Here is a 19,769-nt window from a genome sequence, read left to right on the forward strand (position 1 = left end):
ACTTCAGATCCAGAACTGGTCTGAAAGAATTCTCTTTCTTCGGGACAATGAATAGATTTGAATAGAACCCCAAACCCTTTTCTTGGAGAGGAACTGGTACAATCACCCCTGAAAGATCTAGATCCGAAACACATTTCAGAAAAGCCTGAGCCTTCAAAGGATTTGTTGGAACATGAAAAAGAAAGAATCTTCCTATGGAGGTCTTATTCTGAAACCTATTCGATATCCACTGATTCTGAACAGAACCTGTCCAAACATTCTGAAATAATTTCAATCTGCACCCCACCAGCTGAACTGGATTGATGGCCGTACCTCCATGCAGTCTTGGGGGCTGGATTTGGTTTTTTTTATAAGGCTTGGTTTTATTCCAATTTGAAGATGTTCTCCAATTGGAACCAGAGCTTTTAGGGGAAGGAGTGTTTTTTTGTTCTCTATTCTGATGAAAGGAACGAAAGCGATTATGAGCTTTAAAATTTACCCTTAGATTTTTTATCTTGAGGTAGAAAGACTCCCTTCCCCCCAGTGATAGTGGAAATAATAGAATCCAATTGAGAACCAAATAAATTCTTACCCTGGAAAGATAGATAGTAATCTATATTTAGCATTCCAAGATTTAAGCCATAAAGCTCTTCTAGCTAAAATAGCTAAAGACATAGATTTAACATTGATCTTAATAACGTTGAATATAGCATCACAAATGAAATGATTAGCATGTTGAAGCAGAAGAACAATGCTAGACAAATCAGGATACTCTACCTGACAAGCTAAACTTCCCAACCAAAAAGTTGAAGCAGCAGCCACATCAGCAACAGAACTGGCAGGTCTAAGAATATAACCAGAAAGTAAATAAGCTTTTCTGAGATAAAAAAAAAGTACTATCTTCCATAGGGATAGTAGTACGTCTGGCAAGAGTTGAAATAGCCCCATCAACTTTAGGGACTTTTTCTCAAAACTCTAAATTAGCCACAGGCAAAGGATACAACCTCTTAAACCTAGAAGAAGGGTTAAAAGAAGAACCAGACTTTGACCATTCTTTAGTAATCATATCACAGACAGCATCTGGAATAGAAAAACCTCAGAAGCAACCTTTGGAGGTTTAAAAACAGAATTTAAACGTTTACTGGCTTTGTTATCAAGAGGACTAGACTCGTCAATACCCAAAGTAACCAAAACTTCCTTCAACAAAGAACGAATATAATCAATCTTAAACATATAGGAAGATTTATCAATTTCAGAGTCTGATTCAGGATCCTCTAAACCAGAGAGATCCTTATCAGCTGAGGATACTTAAGTATGTTGTCGGTCAACAAAAATTTCATCAGAATTATGAGAAGTTTTAAAAGACTTTTTACATTTATTTGAAAGCGGAATAGCAGACATAGCCTTTTCTATAGCTGCAGCAATATAGTTCTTTACATCTGCAGGAATATAAGGTACATTAGATGTTGAAGGAACAACAGACAATGTAAATTGTACTAATAGAAACATTAGCATTAAACAGCTTGCCATGACAGATGCCACATAATTGAGCTGAAGAAATAACATCAGATAATTTACAACAAACACACTTAGCTTTGGTAGAACTGTGTTCAGGCAGCATGGTTTCTACAGCAACATCAGAGGCAGGATCAGACTGAGACATCTTGCAAAATGTAAAAAGAAAAAAATAACATTTAAACAAAATATCCAATTTCCTCATATAGCACTTTCAGGAATGGGAACAATGCTTATGCTTAAGTATATGCAAAAAAAGTAAGCATCTTAGCTCTTTAAGATATAAAAAGGAAGAGGGGTAATATACAAATCATTTATTTGGCGCCAAGTATGATGCATGACGCAAAAGAAAGTGAACATTTTTTTGGCGCCAAAGCTTACATCAGGAAATGACGCAACTCGCTTCATAAAGTGTAACTTCGCGCCAAAAAGAAGTAACGTCAATAAAGATGCAGGAAATGACGAGACTTGCGTCACCATAGACGCAACCTTGCACCCAAAAAAAATTCGCTCCACAAATGACGCAATAAAAAACTGCATTTTGCATCCTCGCAAGCCTAATTTGCCTGCAAAAATGTGGAAAACAAAGTCAAATTAGAAAAACTGGAACCCCAGGTAAGAAAAAAATAATCTTCCCAAACATAATTTCCATACTGAAACTGATAGTCTGCAAAAAAGGGAAATATACATAGACCTGACTCATGGCAAATATAAGCAAACATATATATTTAAAACTTTACAATATAATATAAAGCGCCAAACATAGCTGAGAGTGTCTTAAAAAAATGATACATACTTACCAGAAGACACCCATCAAGATAGATTCCTTTTTTATTGTCATTGCACAAGTAGGGTGTATTTATAGGCATTTTGAGGTTTGGGAAACTTTGCCCCTCCTGGTAGGAATGTATATCCCATACGTCACTAGCTCATGGACTCTTGCCAATTACATGAAAGAAACAGGGCAACGAAATGTATTAAAACATCTAACCCAGACATTGCAAATAGATAGTATAAGGTGCAAAATACAATAGTAGCTATAAATAATTATAAAAATGGAATAACTTAGATGTTAAATACACATAATATAACGTGCAAAATTCCAAGAATATATAGTAAGAGTGCATAGTGCAAATCAGTATCAAGCAGCAGTCAGTTGTATGAAAAAGAATGTGTAAGACAGAAGAAAATGTAACAATATAATACAAATTATCAATGTAATTTTAAAAGTGCATAGTGCAAATCAGTATCAAACAGCAAGTCAGTTGTACAAGAAGAATATATGAGACACACCAAGAAAAGGATGTGAATGTAATACAAGCAGTCACTTGTATAAAAGAAATATATAAAGCACTGGAAAAGTGTGATAGTGTAATACAAATTATCAATGTGATATGGATATGTGCATAATACAATCCATGTGATGAGCACAGATAATAATACAAATTAATAAATAAAGGTGATAAACAGCAATTGTAATCCGAGATAGCCTGCAGTTTAAAAAATAGGAGAATCTAAAAAAAAAGAGACATGATAAAAATTTAAGAAAAATCGGCATTAAGTATTTGTATTCAGCAAAACAACAGCTCTGGGAAAAAAACTATTCCTTAGCCTGACTCTCTTGCTATTCAGGCTCCTGTACCGCCTCCCAGATGGCAAGGGAACAAATAGTCCATGGCTAGGATGGGAAGAATCTCTAATGATACAGTGCGCCCTTTGCAGGCATTGCTTATGCTAAAGGTCCTCAACAGAGGGTAGCTGGACACTGATGATGTACTGGGCAGTTTTCAACACCCGTTGTAAAGCTTTTCGGTCAAGATTGGTACAGTTACCATACCACACCGAGATACAGTTGGTAAGAATACTCTCAATGGTGCAGCGATAGAAATTAACCAAAATCTGGGTGGACAGATGTACTTTCTTTAGTCTCCTTAAAAAGTAGAGTTGCCGCTGTGCCTTTTTGACTAAAATAGATGCATGCAGTGACCAGGACAATTTTTCATTGATGTTAGTTCCCAGGAATTTGAAACTAGTCACCCGTTCTACCTCGGACCCATTAATATAGATAGGTAAATGTGTACAACGTTTGGTCTTCCTATAGTGCACAATAATCTTTTTGGTCTTCTTAATGTTAAGAGATAAGTTGTTATCAGCAAACCATGTCACCAGGTTCGTTATCTCCTCCCTATAAGCCGACTCATCATTATTACTAACCTTGCCTACCACAGGTCATGGGCCATGACCAATCTTTCAAAACACTTCATGATGATTGGAGTAAGTGCTATAGGACGATAGTCATTCAGAATCGCTACAGCAGATTGTTTTGGCACCGGCACAATGATTGCTGTCTTAAAACACACCGGAACAACCGCCTGAGCCAATGACAAATTAAAGATGTCAGTAAAGACCTTGGCTAATTCCCCAGCACATGTCCTTAGCACCTGACCAGGGATGCCATCTGGACCGGCAGCCTTACGTGCATACACAGATAGCAGACAGCCAAACCAGTACTGAAAAATATCAGCAGAGGTAATGGTATGAGTATAACGTCAATCTGAAAAGGGAGGCAGGGGATGAATCCCTGCGACTGATTACAGAGAGCCTTTGATTAGATTTCCCATGGGTGAAACCATAAAATCAACAGGCAATACTCCCTTCACATCCCTCTGACAAACACTGTACTCAGAGGAATATCACAGAAGAAATCAAGCACAACTTACTTCACCACCTCCATAGGAGGCAAAGTTTGCAAAACTAAGGTATGAGTGTGGTAGGAGGTGTATTTATAGGCATTTTGAGGTTTGGGAAACTTTGCTCCCCTCCTGGTAGAAATGTATATCCCATACATCACTAGCTCATAGACTCTTGCTACTTACATGAAAGAAATGTGCATTTTTCCCCATAATTTTTGTTGTAGGTTTCTCACATCATGATATGCATATCTGAATCATAAAAGTTTAAATTTAACTTTACTGTTCTTTAAAACACAATATCCTATTTAGAAACGAGATGTCACTCAAATCATGCTCACCAATCCATCTAGCTCCAAGCTGAACCCATTCCACAGCATGCTCAGTAAGAGGCATCTTTGTATTACAGCCTTTCCACCTACAGAAAAAGAACACACAAACCAGAAACATATATACAACAACTTAATCCAGAAGTAGCAGCCAAGTCATCTTTGCAAATAAACATGTTAAATATTGCTAAAAAAAAACAGAATTTATGCTTACCTGATAAATTACTTTCTCTTGTGGTGTATCTAGTCCACGGATTCATCCTTTACTTGTGGGATATTCTCCTTCCCTACAGGAAGTGGCAAAGAGAGCACACAGCAGAGCTGTCCATATAGCTCCCCCTCTAGCTCCACCCCCCAGTCATTCGACCGAAGGTTAAGAAGAAAAAGGAGAAACCATAGGGTGCAGTGGTGACTGTAGTTTAAACAAAAAATTATTACCTGACTTAATCGCCAGGGCGGGCCGTGGACTGGATACACCACAAGAGAAAGTAATTTATCAGGTAAGCATAAATTCTGTTTTCTCTTGTAAGGTGTATCCAGTCCACGGATTCATCCTTTACTTGTGGGATACCAATACCAAAGCTTTAGGACACGGATGAAGGGAGGGAACAAGACAGGTACCTTAAACGGAAGGCACCACTGCTTGTAAAACCTTTCTCCCAAAAATAGCCTCCGAAGAAGCAAAAGTATTGAATTTGGAAAATTTGGAAAAAGTATGCAGCGAAGACCAAGTCGCTGCCTTACAAATCTGTTCAACAGAAGCCTTGTTTTTAAAAGCCCATGTGGAAGCCACTGCTCTGGTAGAATGAGCAGTAATAGTCTCAGGAGGCTGCTGGCCAGCAGTCTCATAGGCCACACGGATGATGCTTTTCAGCCAAAAGGAAAGAGAGGTAGCAGTCGCTTTCTGACCTCTCCTCTTACCAGAATAGATAACAAACAAGGAAGATAATTGTCTGAAATCCTTAGTTGCTTGTAAATAGAACTTTAAAGCACGAACCACATCAAGATTGTGTAACAGACGTTCCTTCTTCGAAGAAGGGTTAGGACACAGAGAAGGAATAACAATTTCCTGGTTAATATTCTTGTTAGAAACAACTTTGGAAGAAAACCAGGTTTGGTACGCAAAACTACCTTATCTGCGTGGAGCACCAGGTAAGGTGAATCTCACTGGAAGGCAGATAACTCAGAGTCTTTGAGCAGAAGAGACAGCTACCAAAAACAAAACTTTTCAAGATAACAACTTAATATCTATGGAATGTAAAGGTTCAAACGGAACCCCTTGAAGAACTGAAAGAACTAGATTTAGACTCCATGGCGGAGATCTTCTATACAGCGTAAAAACGCCTCTTTCTTTGTCTGATCTGTAGACAGACTAGAAATGTGGAACTTTCCCCTTGGAGGAGAGTCCTTGAATTCTAGAAGATATCCCTGGGATACAATCTCTAATGCCCAAGGATCGTGTACATCTCTTGCCCAGGCCTGAGCGAAGAGAGAGAGTCTGCCCCCAACTAGATCCGGTCCCGGATCGTGGGCTACCCCTTCATGCTGTCTTGGTGGCAGCTGCAGGCTTTTTGGCCTGTTTACCCTTATTCCAGCCCTGGTAAGGTTTCCAGGTTGCCTTGGGCTGTGAAGCATTACCCTCTTGCTTTGCAGCCGGAGAGGATGAAGCGTGGCCGTTCCTGAAATTACGAAAGGAACGAAAATTAGCTTTGTTCTTTGTCTTAAAGGACTTGTCCTGAGGGAGAGCATGGCCTTTTTCCCCGGTGATTTCTGAAATAAATATAAATAAAAAACACAATTTGAAAAAAACGTTACTGTGCCTTTAAGAGATAAAAGGCACACAATTTTGCAAAACAGTGAAAAATGCAGTAATCTTTTTGAAATTTTCACAGTATGTACCTAAAGCCTTAGTAAGATTGCACCACTAGCAAGCAAAACGATTAACCCCTTAATGCCCAAACCGGAGCAGCCTAAAGCCAACAACCGGTTACAATTACTACAGCACCTTGCCACAGCACTGCTGTGGCCCTACCTGCCCTTAGGGACCAGATTTGGGGAAATATAGCTTCCTTTAGGCCCTCAAACAGCAGCAGGACCTTCCATGTGAAGCAGCATGAACTTCTATGCAATTCTAACTGCGCATCTGAGGCGCGAAATTAGGCCCCTCCCACTCTACTCCGGAGCTGTGAGGCCTAAGAAACCACTTCTAAGTGAATAAAAAAAAATAGCCATGTGGGTAATAACCCCAGAAAGAACCCAAAAGGACTTTCAAAGTGTCTTACAAACGATATTTTCCTAAAAAAACAATCGATTGCCCTGTATTAGTGTCAACCAGCATAATTAGCCCTGTTATGTAAGCATTCAATTCCTTACTAAGTCTCTGAACATAGCTTACCCTCCCCTCATGGGGATATTGTCAGTCTCTTCTAGATTTATCTCAGTCTTGTCTAGAAATAAATGACTGAACATACCTTATTGCAGTCTACCCTGCAAACCGTTCCCCCCAACTGAAGTTTTCTGGTACTCCTCAGTCCTGTGTGGGAACAGCAGTGGATTTTAGTTACAACATGCTAAAATCATCTTCCTCTCAGCAGAAATCTTCATCACTTTTCTGCTAGAGAGTAAATAGTACAAACCGGTACCATTTAAAATAACAAACTTTTGATTGAAGATAATAAAAACTACAATTCTAACACCACATTCACTTTACCCTCCCGAGAGAGACCCTAGTGCTTAGAGCCGGCAAAGAGAATGACTGGGGGGTGGAGCTAGAGGGGGAGCTATATGGAAAGCTCTGCTGTGTGCTCTCTTTGCCACTTCCTGTAGGGAAGGAGAATATCCCACAAGTAAAGGATGAATCCGGGGACTGGATACACCTTACAAGAGAAAATAAAATAAAGAAGAATCTTATTTTAAAGAGTATTAACAGTGTATTTTCACTGTACTAAACATTTCACTTAAAATAAATGATATATATATATTGAGCAATTTTAAATAAACTTTACTGTGGCTCTATAATTTCTGATTTGTATTATATGTATCTAAAGCTCCCATTCCCATAAAACCCTATTTTCTAACTTTTTTTTATGTGTGTGGGGCTTGGTGCTTTTCATTACCTCCAGCAGGTGATTCTCAAATGAGGGGTCTTGAGTATCTGTAGCTGCTAATGTAGCTAAGATCAAGGGGTTTGAATCACCTTCCCCATCCAGCTCCCTTGAAGCTACTTATAATTTGCCGCTTTGCAACATCACCACATTTGTTGCAACGTCATAGGCACTCCCATTGAAGGTTTGGGAGTGCCGTCCATTTGGCTACCAATGATCCCTGGTATGTAGTGCGAAAACAGATTCTAATCAGTGATCACAGACATGATAAAAATGGCTAGTCATGCACACACAGGCTGCAAAGTGACAATTGAACCAGTCAATAAACTTAACTGAAAAAACATGGGTAAAACCTGTACAGGTGTAATGCACTTACTAAATGTCTCTAAGTACTCACCCCAAACTATGATCCCATTCCTCTCCACTGTTGGGGTAAGCAATCCATTTGATATCCAGATCATTGTTTTTATTGGCAGAAGCTAGGAGTGGGCCAACAAACGCAGGAGAACAGCAGTTAACTCCAATGGCTACAAGCTGATTGGATCCCATGGCAACTCTAACAGCATCTCCAAATATATCCCCATAGGCGGTAGAAGTAATGCTCTAAAATTGTGCAGCTTTCGGTTAGTATAGGGAGTAATTCCAACACTATCATCAAAATCAAAAGGCACAGCTTGAATAGAGACAAAAATCTCAGAGTTCATCTATTTACTGAACTACTGTATTATTCCCCAACAGCATTGCAAACACCATGTAAAACAGACTGGTCAAGCGTCCTTCATGAACAGATTAAAGGCTTTACAACAAAAAAATGTTCTATCGTGCATTTGAAAGCAAAGTAATCAAACAATAAAAATCACTAAAGTTGTTTAAATGCTAAGAGATACCAACTGTCCTACATTTTGCGGTGACAGTTTCAGTTTGCCATCTTTTCCCCACTGTCCCCCTGCTGCTTTGCCAGCTCTTTATATAAAGTCACACATGTTAATTCATGATTCAGATAGAACATCAACAACGTTCCAATTTTTAATATAAAATTTGCTTCATTCACTTGGTATCCTTTGTTGAAGCATAAAACTAGGTACGCTCAGGAGCAGCAATGCCCTACTAAGAGCTAGCTGAAAACATCTGGTGAGCCAATGACAAGAGGTATATGTGTACTTATCACCAGTTAGCTCCCAGTAGTGCATTGCTGCTCCTGCACCTACTGTAGGTTTGTTTTTCAACAAAGAACAAAGCAATCAGATAAAAGAAGTAAATTGGAAAGTTGTTTTTCCATTCTTTGTCTAAATGACAAAATAAATATTTTGCTGTCCCTCTACGGATGCATGCAATATAAAATATGAACTAAAGGGAATATGAAGGGAATATTGGAATTAAAGATTAGAAATAAATACACAATGCTGAATTTAAATGAAACACAATCTCTTTTTACTTGATACAATATAACATGTGCTTAACAGGAACACTTTCTATGCAAACTAATGTTTTGATTTTAAACACATAATTTTCTGCCACCTGGCTAAAATTAAAACCAATATTCAGCCAACAAAATGTTACCATGATTGTTGCACATATCATATCACTTAATGTTTAATTATGGAACTAATTTGTGCTTTGGATAGCTTAAAGGGACATAAAACAAGTTGGGATAGAGACAAAATATAATAATATGTACTTTACCTGCAAATTTATACTGCAGTGCCTCACCATTAACCCTTTCTTTTTAGTTTCTGAATTGTAAAGCTCTAACTCACCCTACACAATTCCTTTTATGGCTGTACATACAGGTATATCTAGTGTTGCTTTGGTAGAATACAAAAATGCATAGGGATTATCTGCTGGAGCATGCCTAGAAGCTGTGAACTCAGTTGAAATACAATGCCTATGTCTAAACACTGATAAGAGGGGTGGAATTGGCTGCTCCAGGCATCTTAGCTATGTAATTAATTTTGCTTATTTTTTAAAATGATTTTAAAATATTTGCCAGCAATTTTTAAACAATTTATTTATGCAAACTATTTTTAATTAATTAGCCCTTTTAGGATATGCACAGATCTCAACCTGTTTTATGTCCCTTAAAGTAACATTTATAATAAACAGAAAATGGTATAATATTGCCCACTAAGCTACTTCACTTCAATTGTGGTGGAGAATAATGAACATATATACATACATATATACAATACAAATTATAAATTCCCGCACACTGTTCTACAGATGCAAGAGTAGGTTGCAACAAAAATACAAGTATTAATAGAAAAAATAAAAAAATTGCTTGATTAAACTTCTCAAAGAAGCAGCATGCAAAATCATCTCTTTAAAATGTGCATATATAAAATGCAGCCAGACGTCCCTGGCTGCAAGGTTAAAAAGAGGCAAAGTTAGTACATAAGGGAGTCACCACATTTTTAAACACATATAAGATCTGTACAACTGATCAAATCAAAGGGTGTACAATTTTCAAGGGTCAAATGTCCATTGATCACAATGTGCATATATTTAGTAAATATAGCACGATTAATGATTTTATGAATGCTCAAATGTCCAGAGCTATGCTAAAGCACCATATATAAATTCCGGCTTTTAAGGGTTAAAACCCGCCAGTATAGGGAACAGTAAGTATATTATATAGTCCCACTCAGTGCAAGTTTGCATGCAAGTTGCAATTTGTATATTTCCCCTCAAGTGTAAAAATAGTGGCTCTTAAGGATACACGATCCGCCACTAAGATGTAACACGGTTTCCACAGCTGCAATTGTACGCAGTTCGTCTAGGGTAAAAACGCCTCTTGCAGAGGTAGTGTAAGGTGTGATGGGGAAGGCTCCTTATGTCCAGTGGCAAAGTCGTCTAAGGTACATGGCTGTCAAATCATTTGTATAATAGACACCGTTTATGTTACCTTAGTGTTTTCCGTAACTCAGAGGCTCCTTTTTCCACTTTAGCCCTTTTGGACTGAGTGTGTGATATACTCACAATCCTGCTCAGGAAGCGCTAAGTCCCTTAAGGGTTCATCCAGAGTTTTCACTTGCTATGGGATGACATCGTCCGGTCCTTTGCTAACTTCCAACACTTTCACTACCTCCGGCGTTTCACTGATATAAACAATGCCTCGTTCACAGGCGACGCACGTTTAGGGCTCTGCCCTTCTACCTGGCCCGTGCTTGAATTACATATTACTGGCTATTTAAGACGTTCTTGCCCTGTTTGTGGGTGGTCCTTTGTTATATGCTCCCAGAGGCAGAACTTTTTTTCATTTTCTGCAATGAGAATTTTTTTAGTGAAAATTTTTCTGCAGTGTCTCTAAGGAGCCGGTGTTGCTGTGTTTGTTGCCCTTACTCGGTGTGCATGAGGACAGGTTCATGTACAGCCTCGCTGATGTTTGCTGTACGTTCCCACAGTGTCAGTCTGCCTGGGAACCTGCTTTAATGTACTGCTGGACTGGATAAATACTGGGTTATCAGATAAAAATTACTGGAGAATTGAATTGTGGCCCCAGGGACATGGAAGGACTCATGAGTAAATTAATTTAGCAATTTCCTCCCAGTAAGTGCCATAGTACAAACAAAAATCTGCTTAAAAGGCCAGTATACACTGATATTACAGATCCATATACCAATAGTAAATGCACTAATTACTGAACTGAGACATATATAGGATATTAAGAAACAATACATTTTGTGAATTTTTACCTTTCTAATCCCCTCTCCTGGAATTAATCTAGACAGTGCTTATACTCCCCAAGGAGAGGGTTGAGTTGGGCTTGAGACTAGCACACCCACCCTCCAATCATAGGCCATATGCAAATCCACAATTTACAGTGAAAGCTGAAATCCTGACAGCCTGCAGACATGATTTGTGTTTTGCAGCTTGAGCTTTATTAATATTTGTTATTTGTGGAAACTTAATTAAACATTCTTTAATAAAATCCCAGTGTTTGCTGTCCCTTTACTCTAAGAACAATCTCCTCTTGTGACATTTTCCCCATAAATTCCCTGATGATAACAATTTTACCTCTATTACTAAGTTTTTTGCTACTTCATGGGATTGACCATTATCAACTAGTTGAATGCAGATCCCATGCTACTGAAGTACAGTGGAGCAATCTACATACGGATACGGCTAACTACCTAGTCTAACCGTTTCCATGGCCTCTTTTGCACAGACCTGCCCCTGTCTAAGTCCTGCAGGCCATTGTACAATTCCTAGGTTACTCTGAGACTGAGATGCTGAAGATCATTGCACACATCTTCTACTGCAGCACTTTGCATATTCTTGGAGACAGGCAATGTGTGCTGTATGCCTTAGCGGCGTATCACCTACAGCACGTCTTAGGATATGATTTACATTCCGTGCGCTCATTTCAAGTGACAGACCTGCCCCTGCATTAATAATTCAATAGCGCCGAGCGGTGGTGCGGCGGTAGTGTGAGAAGAGGGCTGAGTGAGAGCAGGAAAAGGCTAGAGCACAACAAATCTTTACATTGCACACATTTCCTACTGCAGCGCATCGCATAATTCTTGGGAGACCGCAGACCGGCTATGTGTGCTGTATGCTTCAACGGCGTATCACCTACAGCACGTCTTAGGGTATTATTTACATTCCGTGGGCTCATTACACAGACCTGGACCTGCATTAGTGTACAGCATGTGTAACCTCATCACCCACTTGCACAGCATTTCTCCGGTATATGGGATCTTGCAAGTCACCATGCTGTACACTGATGCAGGGGCAGGTCTGTGTAATGAGCCCACGGAATGTAAATCATACCCTAAGACGTGCTGTAGGGGATACGCCGCTGAGGCATACAGCACACATTGCCGGTCTGCGGTCTCCAAGAATTATGCGATGCGCTGCAGGTAGGAGATGTGTGCAATGTAAACATTTGTTGTGCGCTCTTTTTCTGCTCTCACTCAGCCACTCGGAGCTATTGAAATAACACAATAATAATAAATAAATTTAAAAAAGCTTTTACTCCTTCTGCTTGCCCGCAGCAGGGCTAAAGGTAAAAAACAAACAAACACATGCCCTGTGCCCAGAACTGACTTACCACGCAGTCGCAGAAGCAGTTCTGGTGGATAAAAGTATCAATAATGATATTGCATCTAAAAAAGTATCAAATTCAGGAGCAGAGCAGCCATTAGCCAATAATTTCAAAGTACTGTCTGCACTCAAAATGTGCCGGTTGTCCATTTGAAAGCACTGCACTGGCCAGAAAAAAAAAATCCTGTTGAAGAAAAAATTCTCTGTTTAACAGACCTGGCCGTTCTTTCTGCAAGCAAGCTCCACTTTCTGCGATAATATCGCAGATCGCACTATGTTCTGGCTTGGGGTATATGCTCACTGCCTCTATATGCTGCTTCAAATGGATCTATTACGTGCTTGCAAGAAAACTACCATTTATCTTATTCATGTCTATATAACAGTAAGGGAAGCAAAAGAATAAATGCACAATCATTAAACTATACCTCTTCTACATTAGCGTTAACATACTTGCATATATATTAAAACAACTTAATTATCAAGCAAAAATTACTTTATGTTTGATGATACCTTTTATGAACAACAAAAGGGTACAGCAATTGGTGCAAATATGTTACCTACATATGCTAATCTGTTTGTGGATTCATTTGAATGTAAATATATATATTCAAATCCTTAATTTAAATGACTGTTGAGTTTGGAAGAGATTTATAGATGATGTCTTTATGATTTGGACAGGTGACACATCATCATTACTAAAGTTTCTATCCAACATAAACAGCCATGATGAAAATTTGGAATTTACTATGGATTTCTCTACGAAAGAAATATATTTTTAAGATAAAAATGTAAGAATAGAAGGCCAGCTTCATTTTGACCTGTGCTAAAAACCTACGGATCGCAACACCCTTCTCCATTTTAAAAGCTTTCATCCTCCAAATATGATTAAAAATATCCCTTTGGAACAGTTATCCCAAGTGTATTTAAGGAGAGATCTAAAAATATGATGATGTCCAAGTTTAAGCAAAGAGGTTACCCTAAGGAGATTTTACAGGAGCACAATGAAAAAGTCAGATACATGAATAGGGAGATATTATTACAAGGTCAAACAAAAAACAAAATTTATGCTTACCTGATAAATGTATTTCTTTTTTGACACAATGAGTCCACGGATCATCTCAATTACTAATGGGATATTCACCTCCTGGTCAGCAGGAGGCGGCAAAGAGCACCACAGCAGAGCTGATAAATATCACCTCCCTTCACTCCCAACCCAGTCATTCGACCGAAGTCAAGGAGAGAAAGGAAGCAATAAGATGCAGAGGTGTCTGAAGTTTACAAACCCAACAACCTATCTCAAATAACAACAGGGCGGGCCGTGGACTCATCGTGTAAAAAAAAAAAATACATTAATCAGGTAAGCATACATTTTCTTTTCTTTTTAATGACACGATGAGTCTACGGATCATCTCAATTACTAATGGGAACCAATACCAAAGCTAGATGATACAGGAGGGACAAGACAGGAAACCTAAACAGAAGGCACCACTGCTTGAAGAACCTTTCTCCTAAAAGCTGCCTCGGCCGAGGCAAAAGTATCAAATTTGTAGAACTTTGAAAAAGTGTGAAGAGAAGACCAAGTTGCAGCCTTGCAAATCTGTTCCACAGAAGCTTAATTTTTGAATGCCCATGAGGAAGCAACAGCCCTCGTGGAATGAGCCGTAACTCTCTCTGGAGGTTGTTGTCCAGCAGTCTTGTATGCAAATCGGATGATACTCTTCAGACAAAAAGAAAGGGAAATAGCCATAGCTTTCTGACCCTTACGTTTTCCTGAGAAAACCACAAACAAAGAAGACTGACGAAATTCTTTAGTTGCCTGTAGATAATACTTTAAAGCACGAACCACGTCCAAATTGTGCAAAATCCGTTCCTTCTGAGAAGGATTAGGACACAAGGAAGGAACAACAATCTCCTGGTTAATGTTCCTGTCAGAAACAACCTTAGGAAGAAATCCTAACTTAGTACAGATCAGGCTGGAAACACTTCCGGATGGAGTTCCCACTCCCCCGGATGAAAGGTCTGTCTGCTCAGGAAGTCCGCCTCCCAGTTGTTCACCCCTGGGATGTGGATCGCCGACAGACAACAAGAGTGAGTGTCCGCCCACTGAATTATCTTGGATACCTTTCTCATCACTAAGGAACTCCTCGTTCCTCTCTGATGATTGATGTAAGCTACAGACGTTATGTTGTCCGACTGGAGCCTGATGAACTGAACCTAATCTAACTGAGGCCAGGTCACAAGAGCATTGAAGAACGCTCTCAGCTCCAGGATGTTTATAGGAAGAACAGACTCTGACCGAGTCCAAAATCCCTGAGCCTTTAGAGAGCCCCAGACCGCTCCCCACCCCAGAAGGCTGGCGTCTGTTGTCACAATCGCCCAGGATGGTCTGCGAAAGCAGGTTCCCTGGGAGAGATGATCCAGAGACAAACACCATTGAAGAGAATCCCTTGTCTCCTGCTCCAGTAGTATTTGAGGAGACAAACTGGTATAATCTCCGTTCCACTGTCTGAGCATGCTCAACTGCAGAGGTCGGAGGTGGAACCGAGCAAAAGGGATGATGTCCATTGCCGCCACCATCAGCCCGACTACCTCCATGCACTGAGCCACTGATGGCCGAGGAGTGGACTGAAGGACTCAGCAAGTATCGATAATCTTTGATTTCCTGACCTCTGTCAGAAAGATCTTCATCGTTAGAGAATCTATTACAGTTCCCAAGAAAGTTATCCCTGTACTTGAGATAAGAGAACTCTTTTGTGAATTTACCTTCCACCCGTGAGAACAAAGGAAGGATAACACCATGCTCATGTGGTATTCCGCTAGATGGAAGGACTGCGTCTGGACTAGAATGTCGTCCATGCCTCGAGAACGAAGTACCGTTAACAGAGATCCCAGAACCTTTGTGAAGACTCGGGGAGCAGTGGCAAGAACAAAAAGAAGAGCCACAAACTGAAAGTGCTTGTTCAGAAAGGCGAACCTTAGGAACTTGTGATGGTTCTTGTGAATGGGAACATGCAAGTACGCGTCCTTTAAGTCCACTGTTGTCATAAATTGACCCTCTTAGATCAAAGGAAGAATGGAATGTATAGTTTCCATCTTGAAGGACGGTACCCTGAGGAACTTGTTTAGAATCTTGAGGTCTAAAATGGGCCTGAAGGTTCCCTCCTTTTTTGGAACAACAAATAGATTGGAGTAAAAACCCTGACCCTGCTCCAGTAATGGAATGGTAGCAATCACTCCTAGATCGGAGAAGTCTCTTACACAATGTAAGAACACCTCTCTTTATGTCTGGTCTGCAGATAACCTTGAAAGTAGGAACCTTCCTCTGGGAGGAAAACTTTTGAAATCCAACCTGTATCCCTGGGACACAATTTTTAATGCCCAGGGATCCTGAACATCTCGGATCCAAGCTTGAGCGAAGAAGGAAAGTCTGCCCCCTACCTCACTTTGCCACTTCCTAACACTAACGCAGGCAAAGAGAATGACTGGGTTGGGAGTGAAGGGAGGTGATATTTATCAGCTCTGCTGTGGTGCTCTTTGCCGCCTCCTGCTGACTAGGAGGTGAATATCCCATTAGTAATTGAGATGATTCATGGACTCATCGTGTCAAAACACTGGAGACTTCTAGCGGAAGACCCACTCTTAAGTAATACTTGCTCAGAACCCCCATTAGTCTCCTATTAAAGGAATCCGAGCCTCAGAGATAAACTAGTAAAAGCTGTTGTGGGTAGTAAAATTTAAAAAATGGGACTTGCACAAAAGGGTACGTTCCCTTGCTATAACTGCGCACAATGTAACTCCATACAATAGAAAAGTACTTTTACACAGCCTAGGACAGGAGAAAGATTGAATATACTGTACAGAACTCATATACACGTAATTCAAAGTATATTATATATTTGATTAAATGCCTATGTGGACTTGCATACATAGGAGAAACTACACACAAAGTAAAAGAACGGATTAGACAAAATAAGGAAGCAATTGGCAAGTTAAACCCTGACGCCCCAGTAGCTCATCATTTTACAATGATGAACCACAATAAAAGTCAGCTAAGATTCCAGGTTATAGATGGAGTACCGCCACTATGTAGGAGTGGGAATAGATTGAACTTTTGCTTGAAAAAGAGGCCATTTGGATGCATAGATAAAAAAATATAGGGAAATGTATTATAATGTACTATATTGTATATCATTATTATGAGTAGTGTTCTCTTAGTCAACTATTAGCTTAGGGATTTAGTGATTTAGGATTTTTAGATATGATATCATTCCTCCCTTTGGGATTAACATTGATGCATTAAATCATGAGATTGTTTTTTTTTTTTCTTTAATTAAGTTGGTTTAATATATATGCAAGTATGTTCACGCTACTGTAGAAGAGGTATAGTTCAATGAATGTGGATTTATTCTTTTGCTTCCCTTTCTGTTATATAGACATGAATAAGATAAATGGTAGTGTTTCTTGAAAGCATGCAATATATCCATTTCAAGCAACCTATAGAGGCAGTGAGCATAAAACAAAGAACCACCCACAAACAGGGTAAGAACGGCTTAAATAGCCAGTAATATGTAATTCAAGCACGGACCAGGTAGAAGGGCGGAGCCCTAAACGTGCGTCGCCTGGGAACGGGGAATTGTTTGTATTAGTGAGACGCCGGAGGTAGTGAACATGTTGGAAGTTAGCAAAGGACCGGACGATATCATCCCATAGCAAGTAGAAACTCTGGATGAACCCTTGAGGGAGTTAGCGCTTCCTGAGCAGGATTGTGAGTATATCAAACACTTAGTCCAAAAGGGCTAAAGTGGAAAAAGGAGCCTCTGAATTACGGAAAACACTAAGGTAACATAAACGGTGTCTATTATACAATTGATTTGACAGCCATGTACATTAGGAGCCTTCCCCATCACACCTTACACTACCTCTGCAAGAGGCGTTTTTACCATAGACGAACTGCGTACAATTTCAGCTGTGGAAACCGTGTTACATCTTAGTGGCGGATCGTGTATCCTTAAGAGCCACTATTTTTACATTTGAGGGAAATATACAAATTGCAACTTGCATTGGACTATATAATATACAGTCGTATGCAAAAGTTTAGGCACCCCTGACAATTTCCATGATTTTCATTTATAAATAATTGGGTGTTTGGATCAGCAATTTCATTTTGATCTATCAAATAACTGAAGGACACAGTAATATTTCAATAGTGAAATGAGGTTTATTGGATTAACAGAAAATGTGCAATATGCATCCAAATGAAATTAGAATGGTGCAGAAATTTGGGCAATTCAACAGAAATATTGCATCAATATTTAGTAGAGCCTCCTTTAGCAGAAATAACAGCCTCTAGACGTTTCCTATAGCCTGTAATGAGTGTCTGGATTCTGTGTGAAGGTATTTTGGACCATTCCTCCTTGCAAAACATCTCTAGTTCAGTTAGGTTAGATGGCTGCCGAGCATGGACAGCCCGCTTCAAATCACCCCATAGATTTTCAATGATATTCAGGTCTGGGGACTGGGATGGCCATTCCAGAACATTGTACTTGTTCCTCTGCATAAATGCCAGAGTAGATTTTGAGCAGTGTTTTGGGTCGTTGTCTTGTTGAAATATCTAGCCCAGGCGTAACTTCAACTTTGTGACTGATTCCTCAACATTATTCTCGAGTATCTGCTGATATTGAGTGGAATCCATGCGACCCTCAACTTTAACAAGATTCCCAGTACCAGCACTGGCCCCACAGCATGATGGAACATCTACCAAATTTTACTGTGGGTAGCAAGTGTTGGTACTGGGAACGCTGTGCTCCTTTGCCACCATGCATAACGTCCCTTGTTATTACCAAATAACTCAATCTTTGTTTCATCAGTCCACAGCACCTTCTTCCAAAATGAAGCTGGGTTGTCCAAATGTGCGTTTGCATACCTCAAGCGACTGTTTGTGGCGTGTGTGCATAAAAGGCTTCTTCCGCATCACTCATGCGCTGAATTGTTGAACGATGCACAGTGACACCATAAGCAGCAAGATGGTGTTGTAGGTCTTTGAAGGTGGTCTGTGGGCTGTTTTTGACCGTTCTCACCATCCTTTGCCTTTCCGATATTTTTCTTGGTCTGCCACTTCTGGCCTTAACAAGAGCTGTGCCTGTGGTCTTCCATTTCCTCACTATGTTCCTCACAGTGGATACTGACAGCTTAAATCTCTGCGATAGCTTTTTGTAGCCTTCCCCTAAAAAATAATGTTGAACAATCTTTGTTTTCAGGTAATTTGAGACTTGTTTTGAGGCCCCCATGTTGCTACGCTTCAGAGGAGAGTCAAAGAGAACAACAACTTGCAATTGGCCACCTTAAATACCTTTTCTCATGATTGGATGCACCTGTCTATGAAGTTCAAGGCTTAAAGGGACACTGAACCCAAAAATGTATCCACCAATCAGCGAGAACAACCCAGGTTGTTCACCAAAAATGGGCCGGCATCTAAACTTAAATTCCTGCATTTCAAATAAAGATACCAAGAGAATGAAGAACATTTGATAATAGGAGTAAATTAGAAAGTTGCTTAAAATGTCATGCTCTATCTAAATCACAAAAGAAAAATTTTGGGTTCAGTGTCCCTTTCATGGGATCACCAAACCAATTGTGTGTTCCAATTAATCAGTGCTAGGTAGTTACAGGTATTCAAATCAACAAAAGGATAAGGGTGCCCAAATTTATGCACCTGTCTAATTTTGTTTGGATGCATATTGCACATTTTCTGTTAATCCAATAAACCTCATTTCACTACTAAAATATTACTGTGTCCTTCAGTTATTTGATACATCAAAATTAAATAGCTGATCCAAACACCCAATTATTTATAAATGAAAATCATGGAAATTATCAGGGGTGTCTAAACTTTTGCATATGACTGTACTTGCTGTTCCCTATACTGATTGAGTTAGAGAATACAATTTTGAAAAAACTTTATAATTTACTTCTATTATCTAATCTGTTTAATTCTCTTTGTATCATTTGTTGAAGGAGCAGCAATGCTCTAATGGTTTCTAACTGAACAGATGGATGAGCCAATCGCAATCAATATACAGTATATATGCAGCCACCAATCAACAGCTAGA

At 39.5% G+C, this 19,769-nt stretch overlaps 1 protein-coding gene across 4 annotated transcripts in view; it reads right to left on the reverse strand.

Annotated features, from left to right (window-relative positions):
- LOC128654113 (uncharacterized) overlaps positions 1-19,769 on the reverse strand; it is a 163,504-nt gene that overhangs the window by 45,497 nt on the left and 98,238 nt on the right. For all 4 annotated transcript variants that reach the window (XM_053707801.1, XM_053707799.1, XM_053707800.1 and 1 more), the window contains 2 exons: positions 8,015-8,220; positions 4,526-4,602 (listed from right to left, as the gene is read on the reverse strand). In XM_053707801.1, coding sequence (XP_053563776.1) covers positions 4,526-4,602; positions 8,015-8,220 — 283 coding nt within the window. The remainder of the gene's footprint in view (positions 1-4,525; positions 4,603-8,014; positions 8,221-19,769) is intronic.

Source organism: Bombina bombina, chromosome 3 (assembly GCF_027579735.1).
Source record: "Bombina bombina isolate aBomBom1 chromosome 3, aBomBom1.pri, whole genome shotgun sequence".
Lineage (NCBI taxonomy): Eukaryota > Metazoa > Chordata > Amphibia > Anura > Bombinatoridae > Bombina > Bombina bombina.